This window comes from Vitis riparia, chromosome 3 (genome assembly GCF_004353265.1).
Source record: "Vitis riparia cultivar Riparia Gloire de Montpellier isolate 1030 chromosome 3, EGFV_Vit.rip_1.0, whole genome shotgun sequence".
Lineage (NCBI taxonomy): Eukaryota > Viridiplantae > Streptophyta > Magnoliopsida > Vitales > Vitaceae > Vitis > Vitis riparia.
In genome coordinates this window covers 5,705,533-5,724,298 of record NC_048433.1, presented here as the reverse complement: position 1 = coordinate 5,724,298, position 18,766 = coordinate 5,705,533, and the positions used below count along the sequence as shown (strand labels likewise).

Here is an 18,766-nt window from a genome sequence, read left to right as displayed (position 1 = left end):
AACAAGGCATTGAAAGACTTGCAATTCAACCAAAATGACACCCTTTCGCTTTACAGGGTAGCTAAGTATGAACATGTACGTATAAATTACAACTTATTCTCAGCAATTCTGAGTCACCAAACCAATAAACAGTAACAGGATCTGATATTAAAATGGAAACGAATGGATTGAACATCAACCTGTTTTCAGGAAGTGGTGCATTTTGAATTTGTTTACAAGCCATTTATGTACAGATGTTTTAGAATCAAAGCCATCAACCTCAAACTCTTGGTTTACTCACTTTCATAGTCCTCGTCATCTCCAAATGTAAAAACAGAAGCATCAGCAGCCATTGCCTTGAACTCACTCACCCTTTCTGGGTTCGGGACCTCAAGCCCTGAGGTAACTCCGCCAACTGCATCACTTTTTGGCTTACCAGCATCGTGGATAGGTGTGGTGCCAGAGGCTCCAAGCGAGACCTGTTCAGTCTTATGTGTTATACTCACAATTTGGTCTGGACTAGTCTTAGTTTCTGAACTGGATGTTTTAGCAGCAACACTTCCTTCAGCCGCTTGAGCCTGCCTGCTTTTTGAAGACCCTGATTCTTCGACCTCACCATCTGAAAACACATCATCTTTATCCTTGCTTCCTGGGTCTTTACTTGGGTTTGGAGTGGCATTAGCCCCATCAACTGAGGCAGAACCAGTACCCGAGACTCCATCTGATTTCTTGTCATCAGTTTCAGTTTTGGGTGCTGGTGGAACAGAGCCATCATGGTCTATCAGCACAACCTCGACCTGGAATCCTGGGGATGGCAGTTTCCTCTGCACATGAACAGAGATTTTATAAGTATACAGCTGGATAAACCATTGATAGCTGGAATTATTATCGCTTAAAAGAAGTGCTTTTTCACCTTGTCAAACCCATCAAGATCATCAGGGTTTAGAACTTTTCTGTTTTCCATCATTGTGGTGTTTAACCAACTGTCAAAATCAGAAGGAATGAGGTACATATTTTAGCTGCAATTAAGGAAAGCATAAGAAGAGGCTATCCCATTTCTAGGGCAGGAACAATTTACAGACCAGTAGAAATCTCCTTGGCGGTCATGAAAATGGATTTTAAAATCCCCAGCCAATGGTGTCAAGCCAGGCTCCCCCGGAAGTGCAAAGACCATTATCCCTTTCTTTGGTGCACTGAACCAAAACTCTTCTGGCTGAACAAATGAATATAAAGAGTGAAAATTCAGATCTGTGACCTAATACTCCAAAACTCTCAAAAAAAAAAAAAAAAAATGTAATTGGATGGTGCCATCAGTTTTCTTTTGAGTTGTTAAGGATAGCCACCAAATAATTGAAAGGACGTACCGACAGATCCTTGGTTCGTGGATGTTTTTTGGTAGAGAAGAGAACACCTGCAAATTTAAAAAAAAAAAAAAATCACACATGAATCAAAATGTTGGCATAGGAACACACAAGCATAGGTGACATGAGTTCAAAATCTAGGGAACAACTCAAATTAAAAGAACTAGAAGTTGCAGCTCAGATTTCAAAGACTACAAATTATCACTGAAATTGCTATTTTCTTCATGCTATACTAAATTATCAAAAAATAAGAAAAGAAAAATACAAATAGAGGTTGCTTTCAGCAAAGAACCAGAAGATCTTGACATCCTAATATAGTCATCTCTGTAGTTGGTAAAACATCCAAAAATGAAAGAACATAAGAAGTCCGCAGCAAAAGCCAAAAACAGAAGCACAAATTAAGAACTCTAACAATTATTCCACACCACTTAAGTGTTTGTTTGGATACACATCCTATTTTATATTTTTTAAAATAAAAAATAATAGTCACTTGCATATGAAATATAAAAAGTATTGAGTTTACTTTGTCTTTAAAAGATGCTTTAAAAAAAATTTAAATTTGAGGTAGTAAAAATTTTTAATACCTTGATTTTTTTAAAACGGTTTTAAAAATCCTTATATTTTTAGAGCAAGTTTCAAAGGGTTCTTGCATTTTATACAGGAGATACTATCACTTTCTGTCTTCAAAAATAAAAAAACAAGTTTATCCAATCTACACCTAAGGAATTGTTATTATTTTCTGAAGGACCAGAAAGGCATCAATCTCCATCTGGATTACCACTGCCATGTTGAACATGTTTGTCAAAAAATCAAAACCAAATACAATTAAATAACAACAAAAATGTGATTCAAAGCAGATTGTGATGGGAATCAAATGGCCATCACTTTGATGAAAAATAAGAAGAAAACTTATTCTGATGTGAAGGAGATTCAATTGATAAATACGTCCACATAAGTGATGCAGATAATTTAACAAAATTGGAAAGGATGCATTTTCACCAAAGAGGAAACTATAGATAAATTCCAGTAATATATGGGCAATAAGCAAGGGAGGGAAGAACATTCAGACACCAAAGGAATACTACAGCATACCATTATGGTCAGAGACCGTAATGGAGGGCCTAATCCAATAAGGGCACCTGTGAAGCCGAAATCCCCTGAGCATGCACCTGCAGAAAATGCAATGTTAGCACCATTCAAGAATCAAAGAAGCAAATTGAGAAATATATAATGAGAAAGGTACCTGCGCCCAGGCTGGTTTTCACCGTTGAAGTATGTTAAGATCCGTTCAAAATATTTGACATACCTCTAGAAAAAGCACAAAGAAAAATATGCGCTTATCAACAAACAGAAAAAAAATGTACAGAAAACACAGCTCTTAAGAAGCCTTTAATAAGGAAAAAAGAAAGAGATACTGACAATCTGACTAGGCAGAACAAGTCCTTTCCCATCAAAACATCTTTTCTGGTTGTAGTAATCAATGGACTCCTCAGCTGTAGGGAAGAACTACAGCAAGAAGGCAAATAAAGTTGAATTCAAACCGAGCAGCAGAATAAAAGAAATGATCATTGAACCCTCCACTAAACTAATTGCATCAAGTTTCAGCAGAATAAAGTTGTAATAACCTCACCTTCAGGAATAGAAGAAGGCTAGAAATCATTAATCCTGTCCTTGCCATTCCAGCTTTACAGTGCACAACCACAACATTCTCAATATCCTCCTTCAACCACGAGTATGCACTTTGACAAAATAAAGTTATGAGTTGAATTGGGGGGCAATTATGGTCATCAAATGGGAAACTAGCCACCTGGGAAAAAGTAAATATATCAAATATATGAAGTTAGCATACAACTTTTCACTATTGCTTTATCAATCAATAAAGCAGGAGGCTCAGTAAGACTAATCTTTCTAAATATTCAAATGTTAATAGTAATACTGCAGAAGATGCTCATTGCTGCGCTCTTTCAGAACTTAATGAGAAAAGTACCAAAATCTATAATTTGTTAGGGTCTTTATATTTTATTAGGAATGGTCATGGTAGTTTATAATTATTGATTCAAAATTCTATTTGTTTTAACATCTAATTTAAACAAGAAAGAGAGACACATTCCTATTGAGAAATGAAGTGTTATTCTTATTGGAAAAAGGAGTTTTACCAGTCTATACAGACCTAAGTGGTCTTTCAAATTTATAATTAGAATTGCCGAGAGTTTTGGTCAGCTACCAAGTTTCTTTTATGATTGTTTTACTATGCAGTGCGATTGCCTGTGAAACCCAATGTGTGATTTAAGCATGGAGATTCATGTGATTGCCAAAAAAAAATTTCTTCTTTTCAGCCATCCTTTTAACTCATTCACCACATTCCAGAACTTGAGAATTCTGGCATGCTGGGAATTTCATGATCTTGCATCAGACTTGGTATCAGGGTCCAAAGATGGCTATAGCAACTTAGGGTAAATTGACAGATCACAACAAGTTGATTTTCATTATGTAAACGTGGAGAGTATAGATGCTTTCAAGCTCCCAATCATTTAGGTTTCTAGTAAAGCAAAGGTTCCAACAACCCCCCTCCCCTATCTGCTCCCACAAATCTGCCACTCAAGCCTCCTTTGACGAGGCTAAAGCAAAATGAGAAACGAATGAAATATACAAAGGCTCCTCCCTACACCACCTATCCTTCTAAAACTTCGCTCTCCCCGCATTTCCAATGATTAAAGATACTTTGCTATTTAAGGTACTAATCCTTCCAAATAGCCTTCCATAACCCAACCCCATACCCTCCTCTCAATCCACAAGACCTCTAGCCCCCTTCTTTTCCCCATCTTGAATGGGTTCCTCCAAAAAGCATAGCAGAGATGTTGGGAATCTTCGTTAAGGGCTTTTGAAGCCTACCCCAAAAGGGAAGATTCTTTGCCAGGTAACTGTTTTATCTTAAGAATGCCCATTCTTAAAGGAAGATTCTTTGACAAGTGGAAGTTTTTCAATTACTCAAATGAGTTGTAGCATACATCACTCCACTTGTACTTAACATCGAACGGACAGGATTTCAAGGACAACCATATACACTGCAAATGCCTACTTAATAGGACTACCTCCAAATTTGTAAACTAGTCTAACCTTAATGTCTCATATAGTAGTCAAAAGAAGGGGTTTGATAGATGGAATAGTGCATTTCTAGTAAAGTGGTTTGAAGACCAGCTAGTGAAGGTACTTAAATTTATGGGAAAGAAAAGGGTTTAGTCAGAGACCCATGATATTTTTTTAAAGATATTCTTGTCAGAGCTCAGAATTTGCCAACCTAAAAGAGTATGATGCAAGAGAATCTGAGATGCTTGAAAGGGTTAAGCAGATCCATTTAACTTTACTTGGGCCACTGGTTAGTTTTTGGAATTTAGTTGTGCAAGCTTAATGTTTTCAGGTTTTATTCTTTTGTTTCAGTTTTTTATATACTGCTAATAAAGTTCCACAATCTTCTTTTTAAACCTTTTTTTTTTTTTCTTTTTTTGATATGCAATTCTTTTTTTTCCTGTGAACCTCTGACATCCCCACACCAACCTCTAGGGTCATAGGTTATGTGACTATTTAAGTAGCAAGGATGCTGTGCTTATAAGGTTTCAACAGTAATTAGCATACCACATAGTTGCCATAGCCACAGCAATAACATTCTTTAAGAATCAGTTGTAATCAGTTCTAGTAATCTAATTTCAGAAATCAGGAGCTGGAGTCATTCTTGGGTCTGTGAAATCCTTGAAACTCAGGTTATTAATTCAAACTTCAATCTCTTTCAATACTTTGCTATACTTGTGCTATTTTATGGCTAAAAAATTATGAAAGTGCACGTTTTCACGTGTTGCAGCAACTATACAGCAGAGGTTCCTTTTGCTGCATCATCTGCTGCCCAGTAGCCAAAATAGGTGTCATCTATATTTCCAAGGGTTAACTTGCAGAAACTAGTAAAAGGCCAATGTGGTTATAGTTGGTACTCACCAAAATGATTTTTCTAGTGCGTATAACAAAAACAAAGAATCACTCCATGATATAAATCTTCAAATAAAAAAAATAAAATAGTTACAACTCTTAAATAGTAGTTATACAAGGGCTACAACAACTCTATTACCTCAGCCCTTAGTTATCCCTAAAGCTTCATACTCTTAGCTCTTCACACTACGTAAAAGGTCACACAATTCTCCCATGAAATAGATGATGACCTAATAACAATCATTAAAAACTGAAATTGGAGAAAGAGAGAGAGAGAGGAAAAAATGAGAATATTGAGCTTGAGCAAAGACAAAATTGTCAAGCATGTTATCAATCCACATCAAGCTAACCAACATGCCAACTTGATCTTTCCATGTGCTTAGATGTCCCAGCATCAATAACTTTTCAGTTGTCAATAATCAATATAAATGTCACTTAAGATTTAGCATTTCCCAAGCATCTTATAATTGTTGAGTACTTTCATATCACCAACAAATTGTCAAGGTGGATAAACATAAAAGTCTATATCCTTGGCTTGAAAATTGTAAAAACATAAAATTAAGTAAAGAATAATAACAAACCTTTCCTTCAAACAAGGATGCATCATACAGTCTCTCCGAGCAAAGATTGTATACTTTGTATTTGTCCTACATATAGAAAGTTCAATTAAAAACAAGAAGAAAAAAATCCCAACAACAAGACATGGATAGAAAATTTTTGCCACATCTAACCAACTACAATATACTTTGCTCATCACAACCAAATGACACAACTACTGATCTAATTTTGTATGCCATCTCTACTGAAAACATTAGCAGTGTTACAAATTAGGCTTGTGAACAGATGAAACCCAGATGTGATATGGTTCTCAAGAAATCCAAACTGTTAAAAAATTGTATGAAGGTAAAATGTGCTGATTATACTACAGGCACATTATATTCAACAGTAAATCATGTCCCGACTTACATAGGCAAATATTTGGCACAACCTCAAGGTTACAAAATGATTTCAGAGTATTGAACTGAATAAAAGTTCCCTCACTGAATTTTACAGTCAATCATTTCAAAATAGCAAAGATGAACACTAATAGATCAATTTTTGGTCCAGAATGAGGTGCAGACATTTACTTGAAGGCAAGGTTTCACTTGATAACACCTAATTGAACCACAAGGCATGGCCAAAAAACAGCCTATAAACAAGCAGTACAAATTGTACAATAAGGTAAAAATCAACCAGAGTCAAAAGCCAAGGGCTGTGTTGCATAATTAGCTGAAATTTACAATCAATATCAAGCACAAGCAATGAAAAGAGACCTAAATGGAACTAATATGCTGGAATCTGCACACGAATATGGCAGCACAGCAAAAGCATAGCTAAGGAAAGAAAAATAAATTAGAGATATAAGGATACAGATTAGACTGACCACAACATGAGAAGAAGAGATGGTTGCAATGAAGAAAAGGGATCGGTGAAGTGAAAATTTAAACCCAACCTTAGTTTCATGAGTTATATTTATGGATTTAAGAAAGCACCACACAGAAAAATAAAACAACTAGTTGATATGATTAGGAATAGCAATGGGCAGGTTTTTTCAGTAACCCAGGTTGCCCTGTCCCTATTAGGGTGGGTTTGGGTATGGTACAAACCAGGAAGGGGTGCTTATGGGAAAAATTATATAAGCTAACTTGGGTTCTGTACAGGGAAGGGCATGCGTATGTTTGACCTCAGACTGCCCTGGATATGATGTTATTTTAATATAGTGCCCTTAGATTTGCCAGGAACTGGAAAAACCAAAAAAGTATATAACCCAACTCAGGTTCTGGGCAGAGAAGGGTATGTGCATATTCCACCTTGGCCTACCCTGTGAATGATGTTATTTTAATACACTGCCTTTAGATTTTCCAGGAACTACAAAAATGTGATTATGAATATGTATATTCCACCAACAATCCTAACCCTCATTTCTTCATTTCCAAAAGCAACCCATTTCACACTTCCTTCCCTTGCAGCGGCCATGATGTTCATATCCTTTCCCAGCCACCTCCATGTTCAAGTCTCTCTCCAATCACCGTCTTCACTGCCTTCAACCATTATCCTCCTTCTCATAACTTTGGCTTTTCAATATCTTCCATCTAGCCCTCTTTTTCATTTTATTATATTTTATTTCATTTGAAGTTCTTCACCAAAAACCACCGTCAAATTGTTTCAATTTTCATTCTTTATATTGATTTTCTTTTGTTTAAGGTTTTATTTTTGACACTAAGTAGATGGGATTTGTTTGGATTAAGTTAGTTGAAAGAATCAAGTTGAGGTGTTTTCGTTTCGAGCTTAGAGTTGTTGAAAGTTTTTGCTAACTAGGTGTAGATTTTTTATTTAAAAGTGAGATTTTCACATTTTAGATTTTAGATTTTTCTAAACAACTTAGCTATTCCTTTCATTTAAAAAAAAAAATATATATATATATATATATATATATATATATATATATATATATTCCTTCATTTTCTTTCAAAACAAATAGGTTAAATTTTTTTTCTAACTGAGTCTTGCCCTGCATGATTTGTGGTTTACATATTGTAGTGACATCCCGCCCAGATTTGTGCCAGGGATGGGGTTTATTGCTTTTCTTTTGGGGCAGGATCAGGGGAGGCATGCCCCATCCCGAACACCACCCTATTGACATCCCCAGATAGATATGACAAAGAACCAATGGGAGGGAAGATGCCAAAAGCATTACTTCGAATTTGGTACCAAAACCATCCTTCTGTATTTTAGATTACTAACTTTCTTTTGCAGTGACAAGGCTTGGACTCTTAAAGCTATGTATAGATTCCATTTCCAAGGCAAATAAAATGTGAAATTCTACTGCACAAATAACAGAAAGGCTTGAGCAGTTGAATCTCATGCATTACAAACTAAAATTATTCAAGCTAGATGGTGCTCCAAGCTATTGACTGAGAGCTTTGAGGTGCTCCTTCTGGATTACTTGGCTGGCCAATCACACTGCAGGTAGTTTGGTTAGACACAGGACCTCACATTCAGTGCCCTTTGCTGGGGAGCCTTTTTACCACCTCGAGTTGTATACTTGTACACCTTTATTGTATTTTGTCTGTGTTTTTCAATTTTTTTCCCCTTTAAATTGTATTATTTGTGTAGTTATATCCCTCTTTGAAGGATAACTCAGCCTTCTTTTATACTCTATAATTCATTTCTACAAGATGAATTGTTTGCTTCAGATAAAAAATCTTTTCCAACCAGGTAACTGTACCTACAAGCAAGATTAAAATGCAGTATTTACATTAACCCTACAAAAGAGGGAACCATTTTCCTGCCCAAAATCTCCACTTAATTTTTTTTTTTTAAAAAAAAAAAACCAGCTAAAGATGTACTGTCAGAAAGTGTTACTTTCTCTAAAATAAAAATCATATCCACAAAAATTTCGTTGTATGTGAATAACAAAAATTCCTAGCATATTGGACTTCTCCAATACAGAAAATCAAACATTATGCCATGATAACTATAACACATTAGATTCTGTTATAGCACCTCACATATGCATCCCTCAATGAGCAGTCTCATCACAAAGCAAAAAAGGGATATAGCTTAAGTGAATAAATGTTCATATTTGCATGCTAAACCTCAAATGGGCTACAAAAAACTTCACCACTGGATGCCTGATGATAGTTTTTTCTCAAACTCCCCAACTATGTATTACCATTACTTCTCAGATGAAGGGAAAAGTACTTCTCCGATCCATGCTAAGCTAAACAGATGTTACTTTCAGCAAAACATGCATGTGTATGAAAGAATGAACCACTTATACAATTAAGTAAAAAGGAGTGACAAGGGTGGGTTAGAAGCACTGCAAGGAGAAGATAATGCAAAAAAGATGTGGACTAAAATAGTGCAAAAGAACCTCATAGCTCATGACTGAACAGAAATGGGCCCAAAAATGGGATGGTAAAATGACATCCATATAGAAGACCCAAATTGTTGGATAAGGCTAAGTGGGCATCTATAAAGAAATGTATTCTAAGGCACATGCACAAAAAATAAATAGCAAATAAACTGTAACTTGACCAAAGAAAATCACCAGATGACATTCTCATCAAGCAGTAAAACTTCTATAAGATGCAAGATACCTTTGCACTAAAGAGGATCATAAATAAATCGTTTTTGGGTTTTTTTTTTTCATTCTTATGAGCAGAAATTTTATATTTTATTTGTCATGAGTCATGAAATGCATCAACTAGAAAGTGAAATGCACTTCTACATTGGGAAAGTAAAATGACTTAACCTACAAGATAGCAAAAACCCAGCTCCTAGCATCTTCTTAGGTTGTTTTTTTAATACCCGAGGAATCTTCCATGGTTGAGCCCTTTGGACTCTCCATGGAGACCCAAACCTCGGGATGCTGACCATGTCTGCTACAACCAGTACTAAGTAATCCAAGACACTCAACCAGCAGCAGGAATCAAACCTAGGACCATGCGCCTCTACCACACATCCTGGTTTTTGTCCTATCCAACTGGGAACCTTGACAGCCAGCTTCTCAAGTTGTTACTCCACCTCCATCTTCTTTGATTGAATGGAAAATGAATCCACAGCCTTAGAACAGATACAAATATTGAAAATAAAAACCTCACCTCCAAGCAGCACATTTTGACAACCAATCATAGGGATAATTCTGTTAAGGGCCCAGTGAGATAAAATTAAATGATATCTGCAACAATCAAATGTCATGTGGGGTCCACTATCAAGAATGTGGGGTCTAGTTATCACAATAAAAGATGTGAAACACACTGGTCAAAAATTAAAGTTGAAGCCTTGAGAGCCATCATACTTGCATAACACCACCATGAACCTAAGATAAAACCATATAAATTAACAAATGCGAAATTACCTTGTGATGTGTTTCAAAGAACTTGATCACTTCCTCCATATGGTTTCGGTAGAAACCCTGTGTAACATTTTCCCCGATGATTATAATTGAATTAAAATGAGTACGGTTGAGCTGCAGACTTATTTTAATCTTCTTACCTCAACATATCCCAAAAACCCAGAGCTCATATCACCAGCAGGGAACCCCATAGCAATTATATTCTCTGTGATGTATGTCATATCCAAGTCAAATCCCCCCTCCTGAAAAGCAGGTAAAGAGGCATGTTTATACAATGATGCATGAATTAGTTGAGAAATATTTTTTTAGAAAATGAAGACATACTTAATGTTAAATAGAAGCCCAAAGAAAAATTTGTACAACACATATTATATTTAGGGAACAGGTATTTATTGTGGCTACATGCCTAGGAGTTGACATCATCCAACACTTATATCTTATTATTCAAGGACCACATACTTAGGCACTTGTTTAAAGGATTAGATATGATCACACAACATGGAAATATAAATAAAAATTGCACTATGTTCGCATAATGGCTGGAATCTAAATTTGTCCAAATTGTTGAACTCAGGCACATAGCCTATAAAATACATTAATATCATCATCAAACTGTCTGATGGAGCAATAATGTCGGCCCCAATGAGAATAAATGAAGGAGAGAGAATTGAATTTTCAATAAAAAGAACTTAAAATCAAAGACCATATCTTTTTGATTGCTTATTGATGAATTTATTTGGCCTGTTCAAGAAGATGCTCCCTTGTCTATATCCAGTGGCTGATGAAACAATTTTAGCTAACCCAAATAGAATAGGCCCTGTTGAGCTGTAAATAGAATAGGAGAATTATTTTCCTATTATGTTAGTTTCCTATTTCTATAAATAGATAGTTTTATTAGTTTTCTATTTCTGTAAATAGATAGTTTTATGATTTAGGAATAAGTTAGTTTCTTATTATATCTCTTGTTTCCTATTTCTTCTCTTGTAATCTCCTATATAAACCGTGTATATAGTCAATCTAATAGACAAAACTTATTATTTTTCATCCCATATTTCGTGTCATGATATCAGAGCTGTAAGTTTTTAAGACCTTGGCATCATTCTGGCCTTCATCGCCATTTTTCTGGCCTTCATAGCTGGATTTTTTTTATTCACGTGTTCTTTACAAACCTACTGGAACTTATTCAACAGTGAAGAAATGAAGAAGCTTAGAAGCTTGTTGGGATCCCTTGACAAACCTACTGGAACTTGTTCTTTGGCTCTTTCAGGCACACCTTCACTCTCTTTTTACATAAATGCCTCACGCAGGGTTTATGACGACCCTTGGATAATAGACTCCGGTGCCACAGACCATATGACCTCCAAATCTCAACTTTTCCATACCTATACCCCAAGCCCAAGTAACAAGAAAATTGCAGTGGCCAATGGCTCTTTAGCTACCGTTGCAAGTTTCGGAGACATATACATCACACCTACCCTTATTCTTAAAAATGTCCTTCATGTACCAAAATTGTCAGCCAACCTTGTTTCCATTCAAAAACTTACCCATGATCTTAAATGTTATGCTATTTTTTTCCCTTCTTATTGTGTTTTTCAGGAACAAGGCTCAGGGAGGAGGATTGGATTTGCTAAGGAAAGGAGCGGTCTTTACCACCTTGAATCATCTCAGAAAACTAGTAATAATTTGTCATTGTCTTTTCTCAGTTCCTCAAATAAAGATGTCATTTGGTTGTATCACCTATGTCTAGGTCATCCTTCTTTTAGGGTTTTAAAGGTCATGTTTCCTCATTTGTTCCAAGGATTAAATATTTCTGAGTTTCATTGCAAAACTTGTGAATTGGAAAAACATACTCGTGTATCTTTTCCTATTAACAATAAAAGAAGTTCTCATCCTTTTCATTTGATTCATAGTGACATATGGGGTCCTTCGACTATACCTAATGTTTCTAGGGCTCGTTGGTTTGTATCCTTAATTGATGATTGCACTCGGGTTATATGGATCTTTCTTCTTAAACAAAAATATGATGTTAGCATTGTTATACCTAATTTCCACTCAATGGTTCAAAACCAATTTGGGGTTAAAATAAAAAGCTCTGGGACAAACAATGCTAGAGATTACTTCAACCAGATTTTGTCACCCTATTTTCAATCACAGGGCATTCTCCATGACTCATCATGTGTTAACACACCCCAACAAAATAGGGTAGCCGAGAGGAAAAATGGGCATTTACTCAACACAACCCGAGCCTTACTCTTTCAAGGGAATGTTCCTAAGTCATATTGGGGGGAAGCTGTTCTTACTGCCACATACATGATAAATAGAATTCCCTCATGAGTGTTAGACAACAAAAGCCCCGTAAAGATACTTAAGAGTTTCTATCCACACTTCAGAACCTCAAATGGGCTCACTCCTAGGGTATTTGGGTGTACTGCATTTGTTTATGTCCACAGCCAACATAGAGACAAGCTAGACCCCCGAGCCATAAAATGTGTCTTCCTTAGTTACTCATCCACTCAAAAAGGATACAAGTGTTACAATCCCTCAGCCAGGAAATTTTACATCTCTGCAAATGTCATCCTCACAAAAAATAAACTTTTTTCCCCCAAGTCCTCTCTTCAGGGGGAGATTTCAATGATGGAAGATGGTCCTTGTGAGTCCTTTGAACCTCTTGAACTTCCTCATGTCTCAACCTATGGTGATGAAGAACCTGAGTCATCCGAGTCAATCACACCTGAGTCACCCAATTTTACCACTGAACCTGTGTCATCCCCTGTTCTAGCCAATGTCACTCACAATTTTCCACAGTTTCCTAAGGTGTATTCAAGGGAAAGGGGCATTCCAGAACAAAAGCAGGTCCAAGAATCCAACTCAGACCCTGGGAATGAAATCACGGTAAGATCAGACTCACCTTTACATACACAACCTGATGAAACTTCCACTGACTCAACAGACAACCTAGACCTAGACCTTCCCATTGCTGTCAGAAAAGGCACCAGAGAATGCACTAACTGACCACTCTATCCACTATCACACTATGTGTCTCTTAAGCACCTATCACCAACCCACAAGAATTTTATTGTGAGTCTAAACACCACTATCATCCCTAACACTATTTCTGAGGCATTGACAAAAGGGGAATGGAAGGATGCTATGAGATAGGAGATGAGTGCATTAGAAAAGAATAAAACATGGGAGATTGTTGAAAGACCAAAAGAGAAAAACATTGTTGATTGCAAGTGGATTTTCACACTAAAATATAAGGTTGATGGATCTCTTGAGAGACATAAAGCAAGATTGGTAGCCAAAGGGTACACTCAAACTTATGGAGTTGATTATCATGAGACTTTTGCTCCAGTTGTAAAAATGAATACTGTAAGAATCCTGTTGTCACTGGTTGCCCACTACAATTGGCAACTCCTACAGTATGATGTTAAGAATGCATTTCTTCATGGAGATTTAGATGAAGAGATTTACATGAACATCCCACCGGGATTTGAGGAAAACACAGGTAACAAGGTGTGCAAGCTAAAAAAGGCCCTTTATGGGCTAAAACAATCTCATAGGGTTTGGTTTGGGAGATTTGCAAAAGTCATGAAAGAGTCTGGGTACAAACAAAGCCAAGGTGACCACACTCTCTTCATTAAGCACTCGGCTGCAAGGGGAGTAACTGCTCTTCTAATCTATGTTGACAACATCATAGTGACTGGAAATGATGAGAAAGAAAAGCATGATGTGAAGCAAAGATTAGCAATAGAGTTTGAGATAAAGGAACTAAGGAAACTGAAGTACTTCCACGGTATTGAGGTGGCATATTGCACACAAAGGATCTTCATCTCTCAACAAAAGTATATGATTGATTTATTGGCAGAAACAAAGAAGATTGGGTGTAAACCAGTCTCTACCCTAATGGATCCAAACTACAAGTTGAGAGAAGCTAAAGAAGAACCAGTGGTGGATAAAAGAATGTATCAAAGGCTGGTTGGTAGGCTCATATACCTTGCTCACAGTCGGCCAAACATCGCCTACTCGATGAGCATGATCAGTCAATTCATGCATGATCCAAGAGAACCTCATCTTCAAGCTACTTACAGGGTACTACATTACTTGAAAGGCAACCCCGAGAAAGGAATTTTGTTCAAGAAGAACAATACCCTTGCTCTAAAAGCATACACCGACACTAACTATGCAGGTTCTCTAGTGGATCGAAGATCAACTATAGGGTATTGTACTTTTCTTGGAGGTAATCTGGTAACATGGAGAAGTAAAAAGCAGAATGTGGTAGCAAGGTCATCTGCAGAATCAGAGTTTAAGGTCATTGCTCAAGGGTTGTGTGAACTACTTTGGCTGAAGATTATTCTAGATGATTTGAGAATCAAGTGGGATGGTCCTATGAAGCTCTATTGTGACAACAAGTCAGCTATCAATATTGTTTATAACCCTATACAACACGATAGGACAAAACATATTGAGATTGATAAGCATTTCATCAAAGAAAAATTGGAGGAAGGAGTAGTGTGTATGTCCTTCCATCAGAACATCAATTAACTGATATCCTAACAAAAGGGCTAAACAGTTCAATGTTTCACAATCTTGTATTTAAGCTGAGAATGGAAGACATTTATTCCTCAACTTGAGGGGGAGTGTTGAGTTGTAAATAGAATAGGAGAATTATTTTCTTATTATGTTAGTTTCCTATTTTTGTATATAGATAGTTTTATTAGTTTCCTATTTCTGTAAATAGATAGTTTTATTAGTTTCCTATTTCTGTAAATAGATAGTTTTATGATTTAGAAAAAAATTAGTTTAGGAATAAGTTAATTTCCTATTATGTCTCTTGTTTCCTATTTTTTCTCTTGTAATCTCCTATATAAACTGTGTGTATAGTCAATCTAATAGACAGAACTTATTATTTTTCATCCCATATTTTGTGTTAGGCCCAATAGGATTTAATTTTACATTAGAACCATGGAGCCAAAATTTAAATCTAAAGGTTTTAGGTTAAGCAAGACTGAAAATATAGATTGTAATTCTAGCAAAACTAGTAATAGAGACATAGGAATGGTGAAAGCAAATGTTTAAAAGATACTTAAAAGCTATGTTACATGGGTTTTTGGTATGGGTGTCGGACATGGGGTGTGTGTTTAGGTGTCTGATTCTTCACATTTCATATTCTAGGATACAAGGACACGAGTATGACCAAACCAAACAAGTTCATTTCAAGTTTTATCTTTCAACTAGCATGAGAGAGGAAAAAATTTAAAATTGACAATTAAAAAAAACAAAGCACCTAAGAAACAAGATAAAGTTGAATTAACAAAAATTGTACATTTAATCCATCAACTGAAATTTATAAATCTTGAGAAGGATTGATTAGATGTCACCTAATTTTCTAATTGCAACCCATTTATAGCAAATATAGAGTGCCTATGAGGGTTGGAAAGATTAATAGTGAAGATATATTACCAATGATAAGCAAATTTAAACTTATATTGAGTTATTGATAATTGATATTTACATTTTTTATGTTATCCAACTTAATAAAGTTGATTACTTTCTCAGTTCCCCACTATGCATTGGCTCAGGTAATCCCGCCACACCCACCCCCACTTCAGAACCCTCCCACCCACCAAAAAAAGCCTATAAAAACAGGTCGTGTACCAAAAAACAAAACAAAAAATCTTACTCTCATTGATAGATACATGGAGAAAAGCTTCCACTCTCAGATGAGATAAATATTAAATAGTTATATTTTGTAATATTCATGCAAAAATTAACAATTTTTGTGATGCTTTGGACATAATAACTACCAAGATTTTGACTAATCCATCTTATAATACTGTTATCTGAACAAATAATTAAAGACTATTTTAGAAAAAGGTCATTATGTGGTTTGTGCAGGAGCTAACTAAGCAACCAGAAAATAGCTCTTGAGATGTGACATGTAAGTCTTTCCAACCTGCATCACATAATGTACTGAATCATATTTATTGAATTCAATTACAAAGGTAATTGATAAGAAAATTGCTTTAAGATGCGATTGATGAGTATTTTTGCAACCCAATGCACTAAAATGAAATTAAAATGTGGTTTCACCTTTACATTGCAAAAATGAAAATAATGTAAATCAGGACAAAAACCATTGTTCCTGCCGTGCATCAAAGAAATTTAAGAATGAAGCACATGCAAAATCTACAGCTAACTCGAAATAACAAACAATACAATAATCAAAAGAAAAGTACATGAACTTGGAATTAGGTTTTAATAGAATAAAACACAATGTAGCAGAAGTTACAATTAACACAACTAAGCTACCTGATATCTTCTTTTATTTTGAGAGACCACATGACGAGCCTTGACCTGCACAGCCTTCACTGCATTCCTAGATGAGTCAACTATTCCTTTTGTAAATGTTCCAAATAAACCAGGCTGTGCCGTCGTTGGAGATCCATCAGGACCATCTTCAGATGTAGGAGTTTTTGGAGACAAGCGCAATCCAATCCCACTAGTGAAACGTGCAAAGCTTGATTTTGCAGTAGTTCCAGTTGGAGATTCATCTTGTCCCCCTGCCAATGACTGAGGAATTTTCAAATTTTTGGCCCATGATGATAGCCTAGATGGTGCATCACGTGCAGCATTATCTGGTCCAGAACCTGTGGCAACAGAAGGTTGTACTTCTGGCACTTTAGGAGGAGGCAGATTTGATGAATCGGCAGATTCCAACTCCATTTCACCACCCAAGAGATCTCAATAGAGGTTAAAGACAGAAGTTGAAGAACCCAGCATGAAAGGTTACACTAAATCATATTGGAATGACAACTGCAGGAAAAAGAAAAAAAGAAAAAAAATGACACAAAAGACTTCAAAATAAGATACGTTTAAAAACATCACAAAGAACAGAGTTTTCAAGTTTCTAGTATTTGAGAAAACATATGTTTGCGAATACGAGTCATGTCATCGGCAATGCCTGTATAATTGTTGGAGACAATAATAGTCTCTTCATTGTCATCAACCTTCATTTTCCTTCCCTTTAGCATTTCATGCACCCTTACCTTCCTCCTTCATGTTCCTTTTCTAGTTGCAATGAGAATGGGAGATGGCTTGTCTTGGTTTCATCGAGTTCATCAAGTTAAAACAGTTGCCATTCTTTCAACTGCTGGGCTATTCGCAATGTTTCATAACATGTCCTGGTGAGCTAGACAACTGATGAAATTTTCTTCTTTTTAATTCTAACAAGGTACTTGTGACCCAAAACATAGCCAGAACCCTATTAGGCACATAGCTCTTTTGGCAATAGTGACTCCTAAGCTTGTAAGGTATTTGGCAAGAAACAATGGAACTTGCAGGTTATCATGTAGCTCTATCTTATCAACTATATTTTTCCCTTTGTTTAGTTGCTCATACCAGAATCTTCATCATCAAAGTTTAGAACCATTATTGAATTAGACATGCCTCATGTCTGCAGGATGTGTGTTTAATCTTCATTTTCCATCAACAATGTTAATAGGCTGACCACAATTAAAAATCTGTCTTTCTTGAGCAATTATGTTCTGCAACCCATATTTGACCTGATGCGATTATTTAAAAATTTTGGAGCCCATTATGAATAAGTATCAAGTCCAGTTTTGGTATTTTTGGGCATATAACATTCTTTTGGGCATAAAAGGAATCCGTTCTTATAATTGGAATGGAAATTCCTAAAGGTATTTCCCAATATTTCAAAAAAAAAAAAAAATCCACCTTGAACCTTTGAGAACAAAATGAAATTATTCAAATCATTCCATCTCAGCAATTTTTATAGTACGATACTGAAGCAAACATTCCACGTGGCAAAAAGCCCTCCAACTACATGACCCAACATTTCAATGCCCTAACCCTAAAAAAGCAGAGTGTGCAAATTCTACCCAAAAAAAAAACCTACAGTATGATCAATTGCATCAATCGATAATTCAAACCAAAACCCATAACAACTTCGAGATCCAACAACAAATCATAATGGAAATTCGAATTAATCAACCACAAACACATCTTCAACGGAAAAAATGTACGAAATTCGGATCTACAAATAGACCCACAGCTCACCAGGACTGAAATCTGAGGCCCTGAAGAGCGAAATCCAAACAGTGCAGAGTTGGAAGCAAAGGATCTAAGCAGAATGGTTTGCAGATTTCTAGGGTTTCGGAGATTGATGAAGGAGTATAGCTTGTATTGGAAAATGATACGCTTTGCAGCTTCCTGGTCACGTGATTTATTGGTCAACGTTTGATGTAGCGGCGTGACCGTTTGATGAGTGAGAGATCTTCGTGTTTGGATACTGATCGGAGGGCTGAGAGATGTCGGGGAATATACGGTTCGAGGACTAGGAAATGTAATGTGCTGTGATGCTCGGAGGTAACAGCTTGATTTGGATTGGGCTGTTACAAAACCTATATGAAACTCGGGTTGCAGTTTATCTGAATAGGGTAGCTCCAAATGATAAAAGGTCGTCATTGATAGGACAATCTTAGGATTTTTCTCAATAGTACGGTAATTTAAAAAAATTATGCTTAAA

The 18,766-nt window shown here is 36.2% G+C and overlaps 1 protein-coding gene across 1 annotated transcript; it reads right to left on the bottom strand.

The window, feature by feature from the left end:
• On the bottom strand, positions 1-18,466 carry LOC117911069 (phosphatidylinositol 3,4,5-trisphosphate 3-phosphatase and protein-tyrosine-phosphatase PTEN2A). Its single transcript, XM_034825237.1, has 13 exons — positions 18,298-18,466; positions 16,531-17,034; positions 10,359-10,460; positions 10,222-10,278; positions 5,900-5,965; positions 2,971-3,147; positions 2,760-2,846; positions 2,584-2,648; positions 2,433-2,509; positions 1,344-1,390; positions 1,062-1,192; positions 893-962; positions 1-803 (listed from the first exon to the last, which is right to left on the bottom strand). Exons 2-13 carry the CDS (start codon positions 16,942-16,944, stop codon positions 273-275), a joined length of 1,824 nt encoding a protein of 607 aa, XP_034681128.1. The 5' UTR covers positions 16,945-17,034; positions 18,298-18,466; the 3' UTR covers positions 1-272.
• Positions 18,467-18,766: the final 300 nt, after the last annotated feature.

Bases quoted from the DNA above. Each gene is read 5' to 3' on its own strand.
- LOC117911069 (XM_034825237.1), bottom strand. From the start codon at position 16,944: ATGGAGTTGGAATCTGCCGATTCATCAAATCTGCCTCCTCCTAAAGTG. The intron at 5,966-10,221 runs GTAATTTCGCAT...TTCTATATGTAG, and splicing joins TCTTTGAAACACATCACAAG to GACAAATACAAAGTATACAA. The intron at 2,649-2,759 runs GTCAGTATCTCT...TGCTTTTTCTAG, and splicing joins TTGTTCTGCCTAGTCAGATT to AGGTATGTCAAATATTTTGA.